The 15876-nt window shown below is 42.5% G+C and overlaps 1 protein-coding gene across 1 annotated transcript; it reads right to left on the bottom strand.

Annotated features, from left to right (window-relative positions):
• Positions 1-849: 849 nt before the first annotated feature.
• On the bottom strand, positions 850-15593 carry LOC131265821 (hyaluronidase Tab y 2.0101-like). The gene is made up of 7 exons (XM_058268155.1): positions 15535-15593; positions 12568-12860; positions 12294-12433; positions 5956-6137; positions 4891-5101; positions 1232-1320; positions 850-1119 (listed from the first exon to the last, which is right to left on the bottom strand). The coding sequence occupies exons 1-7, from the start codon at positions 15591-15593 to the stop codon at positions 1008-1010; spliced, it is 1086 nt and encodes a 361-aa protein (XP_058124138.1). The 3' UTR covers positions 850-1007.
• Between the last annotated feature and the right edge of the window lie 283 nt (positions 15594-15876).

Below are 15876 nucleotides of genomic sequence, written 5' to 3'. Positions count from 1 at the left end.
ATACCCGCTTTTTGGTGCGAAAGAGAACGACGGGCATCAACTGGGCCGGTGGCTGGTGATAAATGCAGACCGAGCTTTTCGTGGATGAAATATTTATTTCGTTTATGCGTGTTTTTAGGCATTTATTTTTAGCCTCTCCGTTAGCTCATTTGTGCCATTACCAAAGTTGTGCTTGTGTTGAATGGAAAAATATCATATCATCAAATATTGAAACGAAGCTTGGGCCTAAAAAGTAAGAACTTCTACATAATTTAATGTACACATGCATGTATCGTTTAGCAAGGTAAACGTTACGACACCTTACAAGGATATAAATATCACATTTTTCACAAGAAAACAACCACCTCAAGAGTCATCTGTTACCAGTTTCTTTATTTTTTACAATTGTTGGTTTTTTTTGTACAGACCTTGTTAAATAAGTCTTTGTTTTTAATTTACCGTAGAATATTTTTGAAGTTTATCGTTAAATTATAAGTTTGTTCAATGAATGCAATCGTAAAAGATGTAAGATATGTAATTATTACCCAAAACGCTTTTTATTAGATTTATTCGGAAAGTATCGATGATCTCACGAAGAATTATGAGCAGCTCTTTGTATTTTCAGATAAGTTAGTATCGAAACTATTCTCAACTGCACAGTTATGGTAACCAGTTGTCCTTATATTTTGTTATACTTGTAGTATTCAATTTTATTATACATTTTACCGTTTGATAGTAATGATTAATGACTTCTAAATATAGTTCCAAACAACAGTTGTGTAGTTTATCGAGTGTCAGAAATAAAACAGCAAGCTTTTAAGTATTCTGCACAAATTACTTTATTCCTAAGCGTTTAGATTTAGTATGGTTAAAATGCATCAATTATCTTTACATAACTTAGAACTTAAATAAATAACGCTCGCACTCGGCATTCGAGAACGCTTTGGGGTTCGCGGTTGGTTTGGTAAAGGTTCCCGTTGTAGACGTTGCGTCCAGTCTTGCGCCAAGGACTTTCGAGAGTCGACTGGTTAGATGGGTGCGCCCGGTGGATTGTCCATCGTCGTTGAGCGAGGCCGCAGACTGCTCAGGACTGGACCGAGGGTGGTGTCCAGGTACGTCTTGAAATCGGAACACTTTTGCCTGCAGTTGTCGAGTGTGGAAATAAAAAAAGGGAATTGTAAGACCGGTGGTTTTAGTTCTCCTTTGTGGAGTGTTAGGGAAAGTTTTTAGATTAAATTAAATAAAAGCTTACCGTGAATTCAGATCGAATGAGCTGCCCCAGAGGATGATCCCATCGGAGCCGGTACTTTTCATGGCCGCCAGCGCACTAATCCAGTCGCTCTGAAGTGGGTCAAATGGAAGAAACAACAAACGTAGAGTAGCATAAAAACCGTATCAGATAGAATGACAAACATATAGAAAATTCTTGCCCGGGGCAAGGTGTACATTTAATCCTTAATCCTTTCGCACCTCACGGCGTGTCCGTTTGAACTGGAGTGTGGTGATGAAAACTTTTTTGCGCCCCCCGCTCCAAAGCGGCTCTCGAAAAGTGCAGAAAAGTGTTGACAAGGGTGCTTAATTAAAACTATTCCCTCGGTGTGGTCTCCGAGTGGTCCGGTTTTCGCGTCCAGACCGCGAATACACGAATCGCACAGTGGATCACATTGTGCGCGCCAAAGTACATTATCCGACCGGGGAAGCGGGGATTAGAATGGGCTTAGGACCGGTGCTGACCTATCCGGGTCGGTCCGGGCGTGCGTCAATCATGTGTTGCCCCTGACCGGCGTGGAAATCGGAAGCGGAAAACGAAACCCGTACCAACTGGTTCAGTTTGTCATGTTCGGTGGGATTTGCTAGATCCGCTAAATAATTTCTGCGACGAATGAGTGTGTGTTTTTTTTCGTTAAATTCCTTCCGGTATGAACTTGCCACGTTTGCACTTGAGTGGTCCGGAACTGGTGGCAACCACAGAAAGTTGAACTGCAGGATGAAATAAAATAATAAAAAAAAAAACTGAACCCCTTTCACAAATGGAACCAACGGTCCTGCGAAGCGAACGGTTTGATAATCGTCATCGTCCGAAGCCGGAAATGAAGTGTCAAACGAGTCGGAGTTGCTGGGAAATGATTCGCCATAGATTCCGGTGGGGCGTTGTCCACCATATGGTAGGGAGTTTAGCAACTCGTTTTTTCAAACCACCAACTCTTGTTTGAACCGAGTGAGGGATAATGAGAACAAATTTGATTAAAAAAGTTGAGGACCGTTTCATGGTTGGCGAGTTTTAGTTTTGTCGAGCTTTTTTTTTTTTGTTTTTGGTCTAATGTAACCTTTTTTCCACATTTCACCGAGACTTTTTTAATCTTCTTCGACGACCGGAAAGTTTTCTCCCGGTTGACATTACGATCATTATCTTCGTATTAGCACGAAAGGGCGGGATAATTATACCGTTTCCGGTCACCGTTTTCATAAATGAGTTTTTGCGACAGGTTGTTGGCATAAAAGTATTTTTCCAAAATCGTAATATTCTTTGGTGTATTAGGCTAGGGTTTATCCTAATTAAAAGGTTGTTGTGTGAACCTAAGGCCAACAAAAATGTGAATTAGTTGTTCATTTAGCTCAAGCAATATGCGATTATTATATTTTTATTGAAATGATAAGATTTTAAGGAGTTCTGCGAACGATGTTCCAAAAAGTCATCAAATAACGAGTGTCAAATAATTAATGATAACAAAATCATTCAGGGAATCAAGCTGTCCCAGCTCCAATTAATTTATATATCAACTTTCAACGCAGCGGTTAAACGTTTTCGTACTTTCGAATAATCAACCACTTACGCAGACAAATTATGAATTTTTAGAACAATAAAATGAAAACTTTTCAGTTTACGGCTCAAACCGGGGCCTATTCCAAATGATAGCTTTGAATTCAAGTTTTTCCCGAATCCGATTCTGCCCGAAGTCATTCAAAACTCCTGATGAAACCTTTTTTCCTCTCGTCCTTTTTTTTATGTTTCTTTGTGATTACGAACCTCACTCAATTTTCTCCCGGAAAATCCCTGGGGATTTTTATAGGCGGCTGCTGGAGAGCGCAACAGTGTGCGGAGGAAAAAATCATTCTCGAAAATTGTCCACCAAACAAAAACATCCTCACGAACGGCACGGTTCATATCTGGGGAAATTAAAACTGAATCCATCCGAGTAAAGCAAATACAAAGCGACTGAAATAGGAGTCGGTTGTTTCACAAAACAAAACAGTCGTGAATGATGGAACAGAACAAAAAGCGATGGTTAAAATTGGGTGCAAAGCAGCTCTGGTTCATCCTCGTGTCGATTTGAGTTTCTGAAAGTTTTTTTTTACTCGTTTTACAGTCTTCAACAGAACAGAACCGGCACCAGTCTTGCGTGTTAAAATAATTTCGACCAAAAAGTTCTCAAGTGCAGAGTTGAGAAAGTCTGAGAAAATAATTACTAACTTCAGTGTCAACAGCGCAAGAGTGTTTTACGGGGTTTTGGTGGGAAAAGGGAAAGTGAACACTTGAAAAAGGAAAGCAGAAGGACAAAACAACATTCTATGGTTTTGTTTTTTGTTACTTAAGTCCCACGGTAGTGATAGACTCGGCATTACCCTATTTTATCGGTATTACCACTGTTTGAGTGCTTTTGTAATTCAACTGTTTGTTCAATGCACTGAACTACTTTCATTGTTTTGTTTACACAAAAAGATGTGTTGATTGTATTGTTTTATTGAGTAGAAATTTATCTAACATTCACTATACCAAATCCAAATTACAATAAAACATAGATGCTCTTCAAAACAAAATATAAACAGAAGTCTAGTTTCGAAAAGCTTGAACAAAATCGAAAGGTCATCCTAGAAGGAAGCACGATGCTCCACGTTGGCATCGATGCGCAGCATCTGAGTTTAGTTCCCTTTGGAACTTTCAATATTTATCATATCCGCTCGTCCGGATGTTCTCGATGTGGGTACGTAATTGAGTTGACTCAGTTTCCGTCGACCTTGCTCACGGCATGGTTTGTGTGGAGGGGTTTCGCGAGCGAAAAACTAGCTCGTAGCCAAGGTACATAATACTAGCTGAAAGCTGTGGAAGAGGAAGTGACCCATGCACTTTCTGGTACAGGGAAAAACGAATCTTTTCGCACAACTTTTTGGAACTCTACCGAAAGCATCGAATCATATTATAAAAACTTATTCTATGGGTTGTCGTTTTTATTCCATACCAACATTTAGAAGCTATTTGCAATGATTTACTCAGCAAACATTCCAACTGACTGAGATTTTTCTTGTTATTCAGCAAAGAACTTGAGCAACAACACAGGTAGTAAAAATTGACGTGAAGTCTAAAAGGCCAAAGTAGCCATAAAATAGCTGATATTCCTAAAACAAGGTTTGTTCGTTTTCATTGGCTTATTTAATTCTTCGTCAGAAAACTTAATTCAATTAGTGTTTTAAAAGATTTAAAGTTAATATTGATAATATTGATACTGTTGAGAATTACTAATGTTTACCAAGCATTAACTGTTCTAAACACTTTGAAGATATGTTAAACCATAACATAATATTTTTGCTGTTGGTGTAATGTATTCGAAGAAAACAAAGCCAACAACCACTCTCTCAAACTGCGATGACTATTCGAACCAAGCTCTTATTTACATCCTTTTCGTAGTATCAACGAGGACGAGGTCTGTTTTTCATTTTCCTGTGTTGCTTGAATCATGAACGATGTGTGTTTTGTATCCTCTTGTAAAATTAAACCCCAGAATAGTTTGCAAGCTTTACCTCGATAAAGGAAACCGATTCCGGTCCTTGAAGCGTAAAGTTCAAAGATGTTCGCTGCAGCAAAGAAGGACGTATTGTCAAACAAACCCCTCTCGAGGGTGACTCGATACTTACCTCCGACAAGTACTTAACCGTGTCGGTGAACACGTAGCGCAGATAGGTGAGGACTTTTCGTCGTTGCTTTGAGCCGATGGTGCGTTGTGCAACACGTACCGCCTCCCGGACTCGGCCCCTCACGAGCTGCTCCCGTTCGCTGGGTGAAAGCTTCTGGCGCAGGTAGACCGATGGGAAGATGATGTCGGACTCATCGTACAACCAAAGGAGGCTACGGGAAGAGTCATATAACGGGTGGTATTTCAGTATCGATGCGATGATGAAGAGGTTTAGCTACAAGATGGGTTTAATGAGTATTGGGGACAAGTAATAGTTTAGAGAATTTCTGTGTGATAAACAATGTGTAACTATCTGGATATCTCTGTTTTAATGAGTTGCCATTTTAGGATATTGAATAAGAATTGAATTTAAACTATTCCAATCACTCAAAATTATGTCTCTAGAACCAGAACCAGGCACCTTCCAAAATTACCAAACCGTGTCCTAAGTATTCCTTTAATATCGGTATAGCATATTACCTATACCTCTGTTTATTTATTTTTTGCTCTGTTAGTTGCAACACGTTTCATTCGTTACTCTAAGTAGAGCAAAACGTCAAATTCAAACACGAAAATGATCCAATAACTGCAAAATCCAATTGGTAGAACTTTTTTGACAATAAAGTTCTGGACCAACATATTCTGGGTAATATTCCACGTCTAATAAGAGTAAAAGGTAATTTATGGATTCCCTTTACGCAGTCTGACTTTTACCGTCCGTTGGAATGGGTATCTAAGGCCTGGCGTCCTTCGGATATCCGGCTAGGAAGCAAACAGCTGTTGCCAGAAACTATCACGAGGAAGCGTTGCACAATCGCTAGAAGCTGCAATACAAAAGGACTCTCTACTCAGACTAGGCGCACCAAAACGGTTCCAGCAAAATGCGGTTAATTCGGGTCGGATGAGAGAAAACAATAACCCAACTTCCGGTCACCCATTTTGGAAGCCCAAACCAAAAGAGTGTTGATAGTCGTGCGAGAGTGAAGGTGTAGAACTGTCCACGGTAGGACGTTTGCGAGAGCGGTACCGGTTGTTTTCCTTCTGCACCTCCGGCGAGCAGTTTTCCCGTCCTCCGTTCGCCCCGCCGTTCATGTTGAAGCAGTAGGGAAACGCGTAGTAGCCCCACTGTGCCCGAGGTCGACGCTGTTTGGCCAGCAGCAGCGTGCGCTCCATAAACTCTCGTCCTGTTGCTTCGAAGCGTCGCGTTGCCTGACGGGTGCGGGATGGAGAATGGGGGAAAGAAAAACAAAAAAAAACGTTAAAATAGAAGTTAGTGAATAAATAAGTGAAAAACGGTGCAAATCGCACCGGGAAAAGGCAAGCATCGGGATCGCGAAGATAGGATGCGCTCGTACCCCGTTTCGGGACGATCCGGAAGGACTACGACCAGACATTGGCCGGGTATTTGGCAGCAGTCTGCTCTTGACGACAATGGAGGACGATTCCATTCGTTGCTCGCTTTAGGTTCGTTCAGGTGGATTCGTAACTCGAAGCAATTTGCCTGGCTGGAAGTTATGGTCGACATGCACACACACACACCCACGAACATGCATACCAAATAAAGAAGAGTGCTGGGATAAAATACGACCTCTGGTATCACGGGATAAACACATACACGCGCACACACATGCATACCACTTCAGGAAAATAGTCCTGGATAGTGCTGGATCCACAGCTCGTTTGGAACAAACGTTGGCTTCGGACACGGATATGGGCGAAACAAAATGGCTCTAAAAGTTGGACCGCTTGCCGAGAGTCCCCCGGCATTCCCCCATTCCATCCATCGATTCCTCTGAAAGCCATGACCTCGAGAAAATTGGATTGCCGGTGTCGGCAGAAAGGGTCGGTCCGTGCCGGGGCCGGAAGCGCTTGTTGCTGCTCGGTAAATTATGGTTATCGGAAGCAGGGACTTCTGCACCGGCACCGCAGAAGGGATACATATGGCCCGGTTTTGGGTGCTCCCGGAGCTGATGCTCGACTGTATGAATCCGGGCTTTGGGAAGTGAAGTCGTGCTATGCCTATTCAGAACTACGATAGCGTTTTCTGCCTCACGGGAAAGGGTTTAATGCGGGCAAAACGAGGCTCTTTTGTGGTCCGCGTCAAGTACTTAGATGTTGTATGTTGAATGATTACTGCTAAGCCTGGCAGAGTTTATCCCGAATATCTCAAAAGCCGTAAACTATACTGTTTATTGTGTCTACTGTTTGTGTGTTGTAAAAACTGTTTCTTCTAAATCAGAAAGGATGTTTCAAATTCCTTTTGTTGAGCATAACGAAGCGAACTTTTGCTCCCAGTACTTTTCCCCATAGGGGGAAAAATAAATACCAGTATACATGGTACCACTACAGCAACATCAGCTTAATTCCCTTGACAACAACTCACCAGGCGCCAAGCAGCGAGTTCCGAGCTGCCGGTAGAAATAGCAGGAGCAATTTGCAGTTTGTCGTTGTTAGTGGCGAAGGGTTTTAGCCTTTCGTTTGTTTTTCTATTCCGGCTCACTTATAGCAATGCTGCCGTTACCGAAAGAACTACGTCAAATAACTCTTCCTCTCGCACACACCGGTCGAACACCATCGACAGAGTATTCCAATAAAACTCATATCGTAAAAGATGAAATTAATTAAGTTTTATTGAACCTCCTGCTGGTTACGCTCTGTGGATGTCCCATTCGAACCGGTAGGCACTGTGGGTGCCGAGGAAAAACTTTTCCCTTTCTTGCACACTGTAAATTGCACGCCAATGAAAGTGTACTTTTCCGGGAGAGTGGGAAAAAGGCTTTTGAAACAGTGTGATGGATGGAGTGCTGGTGGAAATTGGAGCATACCGGGTCCAATGCAATAGTAGCAGCTATGGGTCAGATGGAACTGAACCATCAAAGCGTCCCCGTTTAATAGCGCAAATATTCTTCGGTTTCCAGAGAAGGAAGTGAAAGTTCGCAAACAAATGCAATAACTCGGTATTTGTTCGATGCAATTTGCAGAAGTTCGCCGGAAGTGAATGACCATTTGATGTCCTGTCAATTAAGTCCTGTGATGTTGAGAAATGTCTGTCATATGTACTTTACAGAAAATCACAAATAAAACATGTGAAATTTTAAAAAATAGAAGAATAATATGATAAACTATGGTGAGCTAATTTTCGATAAAACACTGAGAGCATTTAAACCAAACAAAATATTGAACAGCAATGTTTTGTTATAAGGGATGTTATGTAACCAGGATTTAGAAGAAATCTGCAAATATGTTTGCAGCATGTTCAAGTATTGAAGCCGTAAGTACGTTAAATAGTTGTTTTATACCTTGAGCTCCTATTTTTTATTCTTTCAAATCGTGTTTTGCGCGTTTAGAATTGACTTATTAAACAAACGGCGGATTTTCAACTCGAGTTTGTCAAATTTATCTAATTCATTGAATGTTAAATGAATGAAATATAACTCAAATTAAATGTATTATGAGTATATCCAGAATTATTACGTTTTAATTTCCTATAAACAATTGTTTATAGCTTAAGCTCTCTTTGCAGAACTTCTTGCTTTCCTTTTTATGTTCAGCTGCTTATATAGGACTGATGCTTATAATTTTTCCAGAAACCAATAATTATCCGGTTTAATCCGCATAGTTCGAGTCGTTAAGTGTCACTAGGTAGAGTTAGATGCGTTTCTTTTAAAGCAATAAATAATTAAATATAGTACTTAAAAGCGCGAGAGAGCTTTACTGCCGTAGTTTAGTGAAGGAATGGAAAAGAAATAAAAATAATTAGCCACACTCAATGTTATCGTTTAAACATTAAAACCACAACTTCTTCGTCAAGCAATGAAACTAACCTAAAGGAATCCCAGTTGCCATTGGTTAAGTCCATGGTTGGTGGTTGGTGTGGTTGGTACATTGAAAAATCAAACAGACTGTGGTTTTTTATAGCAGCGATGAAACAATTTTCCCACCGGGTACATTCTGACCGTATTCCACCACGAAACAGTTCGCTTCCTACGGCCTACGGTTTGACTACGGTTCTAAAATTGAATTTGGGTTTGTACGGTCAAATACCCGTCTACTTCGAAACGGTTGGTATGTGTCTTTCAAAAACGGAAAACCACAAATTTCGTCCCGTTTACAAAGGACGGATAAAACGGTATAGAGGCATGCTATTTGAAGCCGTTTCGTGGTTCCGCACCCCAAAAACCCATTAGTAGCGAGAAGAATTTGACCGTTTGACAATTTTATTCATTTGTGCACCGCGGTATTTCATTTGCGGTTTTTACTCGGTGGACAGGCATTTTGATGATCGGTGCCTCCGGCTGCCGGAAACATTCAACGTTTGACTTTGGGGAGCTTTCTCTTGTACGTGAAGTGTGTACTTGGACATTTTCCGCATTCGGCAAAATTTGTAGCGAGTTGTAAAAAATCACTTCGCACAGCATTTGCTGTCAACTCAACTTGAGAGTGAGAAAATCGATCGAGTGGCATGCAAGGTCGTTCAGGCGAGGGAAAAGGACGAATCGAAAACCGAACGAAGACCAAGCGCAGACATTCGAATCGATTTTGACTTTGACCTTTGGCATAGTCCAGTCACATCTGCGGGCAAACGGTGAAGGTTAACAGCGATACTGGGGGCGCGACATAATAAAAATCGGTAATTCACCGTGTTTGCCCGCTTTTTTATGGCGGCAGATTGTCAAGTGACAAATTGACCCGAGCGAGGTTGAGCAATGTTTCTATTGGGCTAATTGGTCGTTCCATTTAGAGATGTTAGTGATTAGTGGAAAAACAAAGATTGACAACAGTTTCTCCGTGATTATGTTGCGTGTGAAATCGTTTGGTAGTTTGTCAAGTTTTATTGAGTTGTCTTGAAGTTTACGACATTGAATTTTACTTGATCAAAAGTTGGAGCTTACATTTTTCGGATGAATCTATTCGAGTGTAAATTTCTTATTTCTTCGGATTGGGTCTCCATTAAATTGAACTTCCTTTAGCAGATTATTGACCGATGTGAAAAATAACCTGCGATTTCCAACCAGCTATCGATTTTTACTCCGACCCAACGCTCGGAAACATTTTGGATTCTTTTGGAATTCACAACCGTACCCTGTTTATTATGGGATCCGATGCTTACTCCAGTAAATAGGCTGATGTTTTTCCTCATTCCAACTTTCGCCGTACGCAGAAAAACCTTTGAAATGGTTTTCATTTTCCGGCATATTAAACTTTCTCCAACATTACCGGGTGGGTTATGGATGTACGTCGAGGAAGTCAGGGGCAGCCCTGGAGTTATCCACTTTGATTCGGCAGTCTTTCGGTCGCTCGGACACAAAAGTACGGTCAAGGTTTGCGAAAAAGATAGCTACATGAACGCTTCGTGCGACTTCTCCTTCCCCAATTATACGGTCAATCAATGACATGATGAATCATCATCTTTCGAGACCGTTTAATCATTTGTTCGGTCGAAATTCGTTTCCGATATCGCTGGAGGAAGATTTCCTGGGAAAACCCAAAACGGATCTTAAAATATCCCTGTGCTTTCCGTAAAGTTTTCCGTCGTATGATTTTCCACAATTTGAGAATTTTTCCTCCAAACACGGTACACCAACATGCGGAGGAAAGGAGCTACGGGAAAGAATCATCTGTGCCGTTGTAACGAGCATAAAAAGGAAATTGGTGTTTACCAGGATCCTGCATGGTAAATCCTTCCCAGAATTAAGGGTTTCATTTGTCACAGTATCTTTTCACCAACTTCTCTCTTATGCTACCGATCCGACCCACTCAGGAAATGAGCTGGAAGATAGTGCAGAGTGGCCGGAACGCCGGCGTCGGGACTTCAAAACCTGTTTTGCTCGGCATGTGCTGTATCTTATTTGCAAAGATTACGACTGCCGACTGCGGAACGCAACTGGTGGATGGAATTTAACATCGAAAAGGAAACGAAAGGCAACGTGGAAAAAAAGGGTTCCGCATTCCACTCTGCTAAGGGTAGTATTTTGCAGAGTAAAAAATGGCAAGAAGTTACAGGCATGAGGAATTTCTCACGCCTCTCTTTTTCTTCCTCTGCCTTCAACCCATCCAGGGAGGATTCTTTCTCGAGCGTCCAATTAATACCCAGAAGGCTTACGAGAGCATGGGACTGCTCCGGGTGAAAGTTTTCCGCCCCGATTGGACGGTCGAATTGCGTTTCTGGTGAATGGTTAATCTTGATCGGAACGGAGTAGATAAGTTAGAGAACCCGGGAAGGTTCGCAAAGGAATAATAAATTTAGATGGGAATGGAAGGCTGTGGATACTTTGACATTCTTTTTCCTCAGATAGTCGTTTGATCAGCTTGATGGATGCAAAAATAAGCCATTTTCTGTTTGTTTACTCACTGCAGGTATGATTTTTACTACTTGTTTGCATTTGTAAATAAGTATTTTTCTTTTAAGATTAACAAACAACGAAGAGGTGATTTTAAGTGTCCGGAAATCAATGGTTCTATTTAGTTTAGCTCATTGTTTGTACAGAATGCTCACACGTTCGCTTAGGAATATTGAGCATCTCGAATATAAAAATTTCCTGAAAAAGGTCCAGGGATCGCAAACAAATAATACGGCTTAGACCATACCAAGCCTCCCAATTCCCCCCCTCCTCCCCACAATTGATTCTCGGACCATCAACAGCGTACGCATATTCATGAGCTTTCGGAGAGGCAGGGAAAAAAGGCATATAAATAAAATACAACCCAAAACTTATCCTCCCAAAGTTACCCTCATCCATTTTCACTGCTCAACAGCGGATCATCACTGTTTTCGGCCAGAGGAGGTTCATTTAGTTGACCATTTTTATCCGACCAGGAGGGCGGTTCCGGCGAGCGCGACCCTTTGGCACTTAGGCTGATGACGTCGATGATAGTCGGGTTTCTGGACGAACGGAGAGACGCAACAGTTTTTGAAAGTGAAACGTTGAGAACGCCGGAGGAAAACAAAGCTGGGACGGAAAAAAGAACCTCTGAAATCAGGAACACACTTTCATTCCCCCGGCTCGATGGGAGTGGGAGTATGCACCACTTCACAAAACACTTCTCGCACTTAAACTCCTCTGCTGCGGGTAAACAGAACCCGTTTGTAACGTTTTTGAGCTGGAAGAAAAAGGCATCACTGTTGCTTACTTCCCGCCCTTCGCCATTTTCGACCATTGAATCGGTGACGGGCAAATGGCTGCCCATGAGTTCTCCAGGTTTTGTGGGAGGTTTTCTTGTTTATCATCCCGTGCGCCTTTATGACATTCGCCGAACCCTTTTCCAACCCGGTAAGAGTTCGGTTTTAGAAAAGCTTGCCGTTAATGGAGAAACGCTCCATTATTTGTGCGACGTGATGGGCTGGCCGCTAATTTGTTTACTTACCTCACGATCGACAAGGGCGGCACTCCAGAAGGGATGGCGTTCCTTCTCGATCCGTACCGACAAATCCTTGTACGGTTGCAGCGAGCCAAAGTTCTGCCGGAAGATGGGTCGCCAGGACTCGAAATCGATGACACCAACGCCTGTGCGTTGGGGGGGGGGGTGAGAGAAGGCAGACCGAGAGTGGTTAGTGCAGTCGTTCCATTAGTCCCCTGTCCCGACGGTGAAGCACTTAGCCGGGGACGAACTTAGGGCCGGACTAACGCGGACTACTTACCACCGAAGTTCTGGTCCGGAATCAGCTCGTCCAGATGACGCTCGAACAGCTCCAGATGCTCGGTCAGGTTGCCGTCCTGCGGCACTCCACCGTTTCGCTTGTAAATGGTCTTGGTGGAGGGCCGTTCGAGCAGTGCCGGGAACTTACCCGGATCGTACAGTATCGAGATGGCATTGCCGCGGAAGCTGTCGTTCGTGTTCTGTATTACCTGGTACGTCTGATTGATGCCGGTAAAGTCCATCCCAAACTGATTGCACATGAAGGTCGGTATGTTCCAGTACACCTCAAAGGACCTGTGATAAACGGGCGAGACAAACATGCAGATGGATGTAAATTGTGGAGGACGAATAACTACGTTTCAGAGAATATTAGATGCAACCTAAAACATCCGAGCAGCTTCCATCCATCAATCAGGTTTAATTTTTGGCAAAGTCATAAACCAGAACAGAAGAAAAATAAGCCAACATGAATTTTTAAAGGTATTCGTGGGTACTAAGATCGGCAGAAGGTTGTCAAATTTCAGTCTCAAACTCGACGCCCAGATTTATGAATAATGTAATCGGCATGACATTCTTTGTCCATCCCTAGGCGCTAGTGTTTTTGGAATTTTATTCGATTGTACCAGAGAGTCGATAACAAAATGAGCCAGTAATTTAATATGGGAACTTCTTGATTATATCTAAAGGCGTTACCTACTTGTTCTACAACATCCAACGATTTTTTGTTGAAATAGCCCTATATTCAACGAAAAACTTTGCATTTTATTTAAAATGCTAAATATTAAACTACTATTAGTAGAAAACACTCTACATGAACAAATATTAACGTTTTGTTTCGTTTCTGTTTTTTCTGTTCTCAATTGCGGAGAACTCCTAAGGAATCGTCTAATTTTGGAAACATTGCTATATCTGTTTTTAGAAAATGAAAGATAACAAAACGAAAAACTAACAACACGTCGTTTTTATTCATTAATCTATGAGGCTTTAGTGCCAGTCACACTTGGAGACGATCTATACTCCGCAAAAAATAAGATAAGAAGTCATGTTTGGTTTATAAATAGAAGGAATGACATAGTCAGCACATTTTTTCTCTGTGACTGATGGTATCTTTTCCAGCAAGAGTATTTCTGTTCCAAGCTTGATTGATGGCGAGATTTGACACTGAGAAATTACATCTGGGTTATTAGATTTCTTGGATCCAACGCTAACACATCACTGCAACCTGTGCTGTCCGAAAATAGTTAGCGTCCAACCCGGACAGGGACATTAATTGTTGATTAATTTTCGGGCTTTAATTATGCCAAATTTACTTCAATTAAGTATTTAATCCATGTCATTGCGTAGGAGCGTCGCGTATGTTGAACATGGGCCGACGATAGCGTTGACTTCAGCTGGTTGTCGTTGCCGCAAGATGCAAGCCACCACACAATCCAATCAGCGTTGGAAAATGGCCACTTCAATCTCGCCCTCCCTGTGGATGGGGGCTGTAACCCTTGTGGATGTGCCGGAAGAGTGAGGTTTGGAGATTTAATTAAACATAGGTGGCAGCGCACTCCTGTAGTTCTGCCTTCGCCACGAGGCGGAAGTTATCTTCCGTCGGTTCGGGAGTTCTTCTGCAGCTCCACCGACAGCACAATCGATGTCAGGGGGGGAGGCGCAGTTCTACCGCAGGAACCCCATCGAACTGGGAACAGGAAGTGGTTAACCTTTGGATAGTATGTTTTTTGGCTTTTCTGGCAGAAGCCAGTCTCCCGAGCTCGAGCTGGATGTGCTGCAAGCTTGTGGTCTGACAGTTTTGACATTGTAATTAAGTGGCATTTGCTGGCCAGCTTCACTCCGACTGCAAACTTTACCACCGTGTAAAACTGGCACTCGAATTCCGGGGACCGGGGAACCACGCAGGCCACCGCGCTTTACGAACTGGGGGCGCATTATGTATGCAGTTTATGCAAAGTATAGTTCCATCCGAAGTTCGACGCTCGAGTTGCCTTTCGCGTGTGTGTGTGTGTGTGTGTGTGTGTGAGCCGATCCTAACTGTCCCATTTTTGTGCTACACATTTGCTGCTGCACGTGATAAGAGTACCAGCTGGTTGCCTGGCTTTCAGCAGAGTGTTTAGCACACTTCGTTGGTGCTGTAAACGGGTGTAATTCAAAATGGGACGAAGCGTTGTCGTCCACGTGGAAACTTCGCCGACTTCGCGTCGCTAATTCTGCCTATATCTCTTGGGAGGGGAAAGATGGCCAAAGTCAGTTGCTGTATGACGCAGCTGCAGCTGCCATGGAAATCTACATCGTAATAGCTGAGCGAAAGGCGAACGCCCTGTTTGGAGGAAGTTTATACCGCTGGCGAATGCATTGGATGTTCGCAAACAATATTCGGTCGGCGAAGCGAAAGGAACTTGAACTCCCCGAAGCCACCAGGATAGGCTACAGCGACCTGAATGATGAATGAAGCATGATTGAATGAATCGTGGCTTTTGCAATATTTATTCTTCATTCTAAGCAACCTCCGGGGTGGCGTTCGGGAACGATGAAAACTCGGTTAGTCGGTCGGGTGGGTGAACGCTTTTCTAGCTGGCTGCATCTCGACTTGACCCGGTGCCACTCGCTTTGATTAACCGTGCTGCTGGTTCCGAGTAGTGAAGATGTGCTACTTGTTACTATCTGCTTTTGTTCGACTTGCCCTACGATTGAGGTAGAACAAGTTTTCCCCCATACGGGAAAGATGGTAGCGATAAGTAATCAGAAGTTCCGAATTGACACCTGATCGCAGCCGTAGCTAATCCGATTTGAAAGGTTTTCTATGAGTCACAATCCAGTGCGTCATAAGAGGATGTGAGTTTTACCTTTTTATGATCTATTTTTATCCAAGCATCCTTAAGGGCAGCCTTTGTTTACATCGAATAAGTTTATCATGGCTATAAATAATTTAAAACCTCCAACGATTAACTGAAGGCTTTCTACTCACTCAGTTGCGACGACATGCTGGAGCAAAAGCAACGTTCCCAACGTTATCGGCAGCGTCATAATTACTGAAACCCGCATTTTGTCAAAACACTGGCCGTGTTTTCTTTGTATTCTGGCAATTAAAACTGATCACTATAACCGTTCACTAAAATGCTAAAAGGCATATGCTAATTTAATCAAACTGATCAAATATCACTGACATTCCTGTCTGTTCAGGCGATAAGAGACACTAGTGACGTTAGGTTGAGGTGTTTTTGCTAACTAATGTTTTGTGGTTTGCTCTAAACTGGATGACCCAAGACACAAAATGCACTTGATAGGGGTACACTGAGAATATTTGTAA

This window comes from Anopheles coustani, chromosome 3 (genome assembly GCF_943734705.1).
Source record: "Anopheles coustani chromosome 3, idAnoCousDA_361_x.2, whole genome shotgun sequence".
Lineage (NCBI taxonomy): Eukaryota > Metazoa > Arthropoda > Insecta > Diptera > Culicidae > Anopheles > Anopheles coustani.
This window is presented reverse-complemented; position numbering and strand designations above follow the sequence as displayed.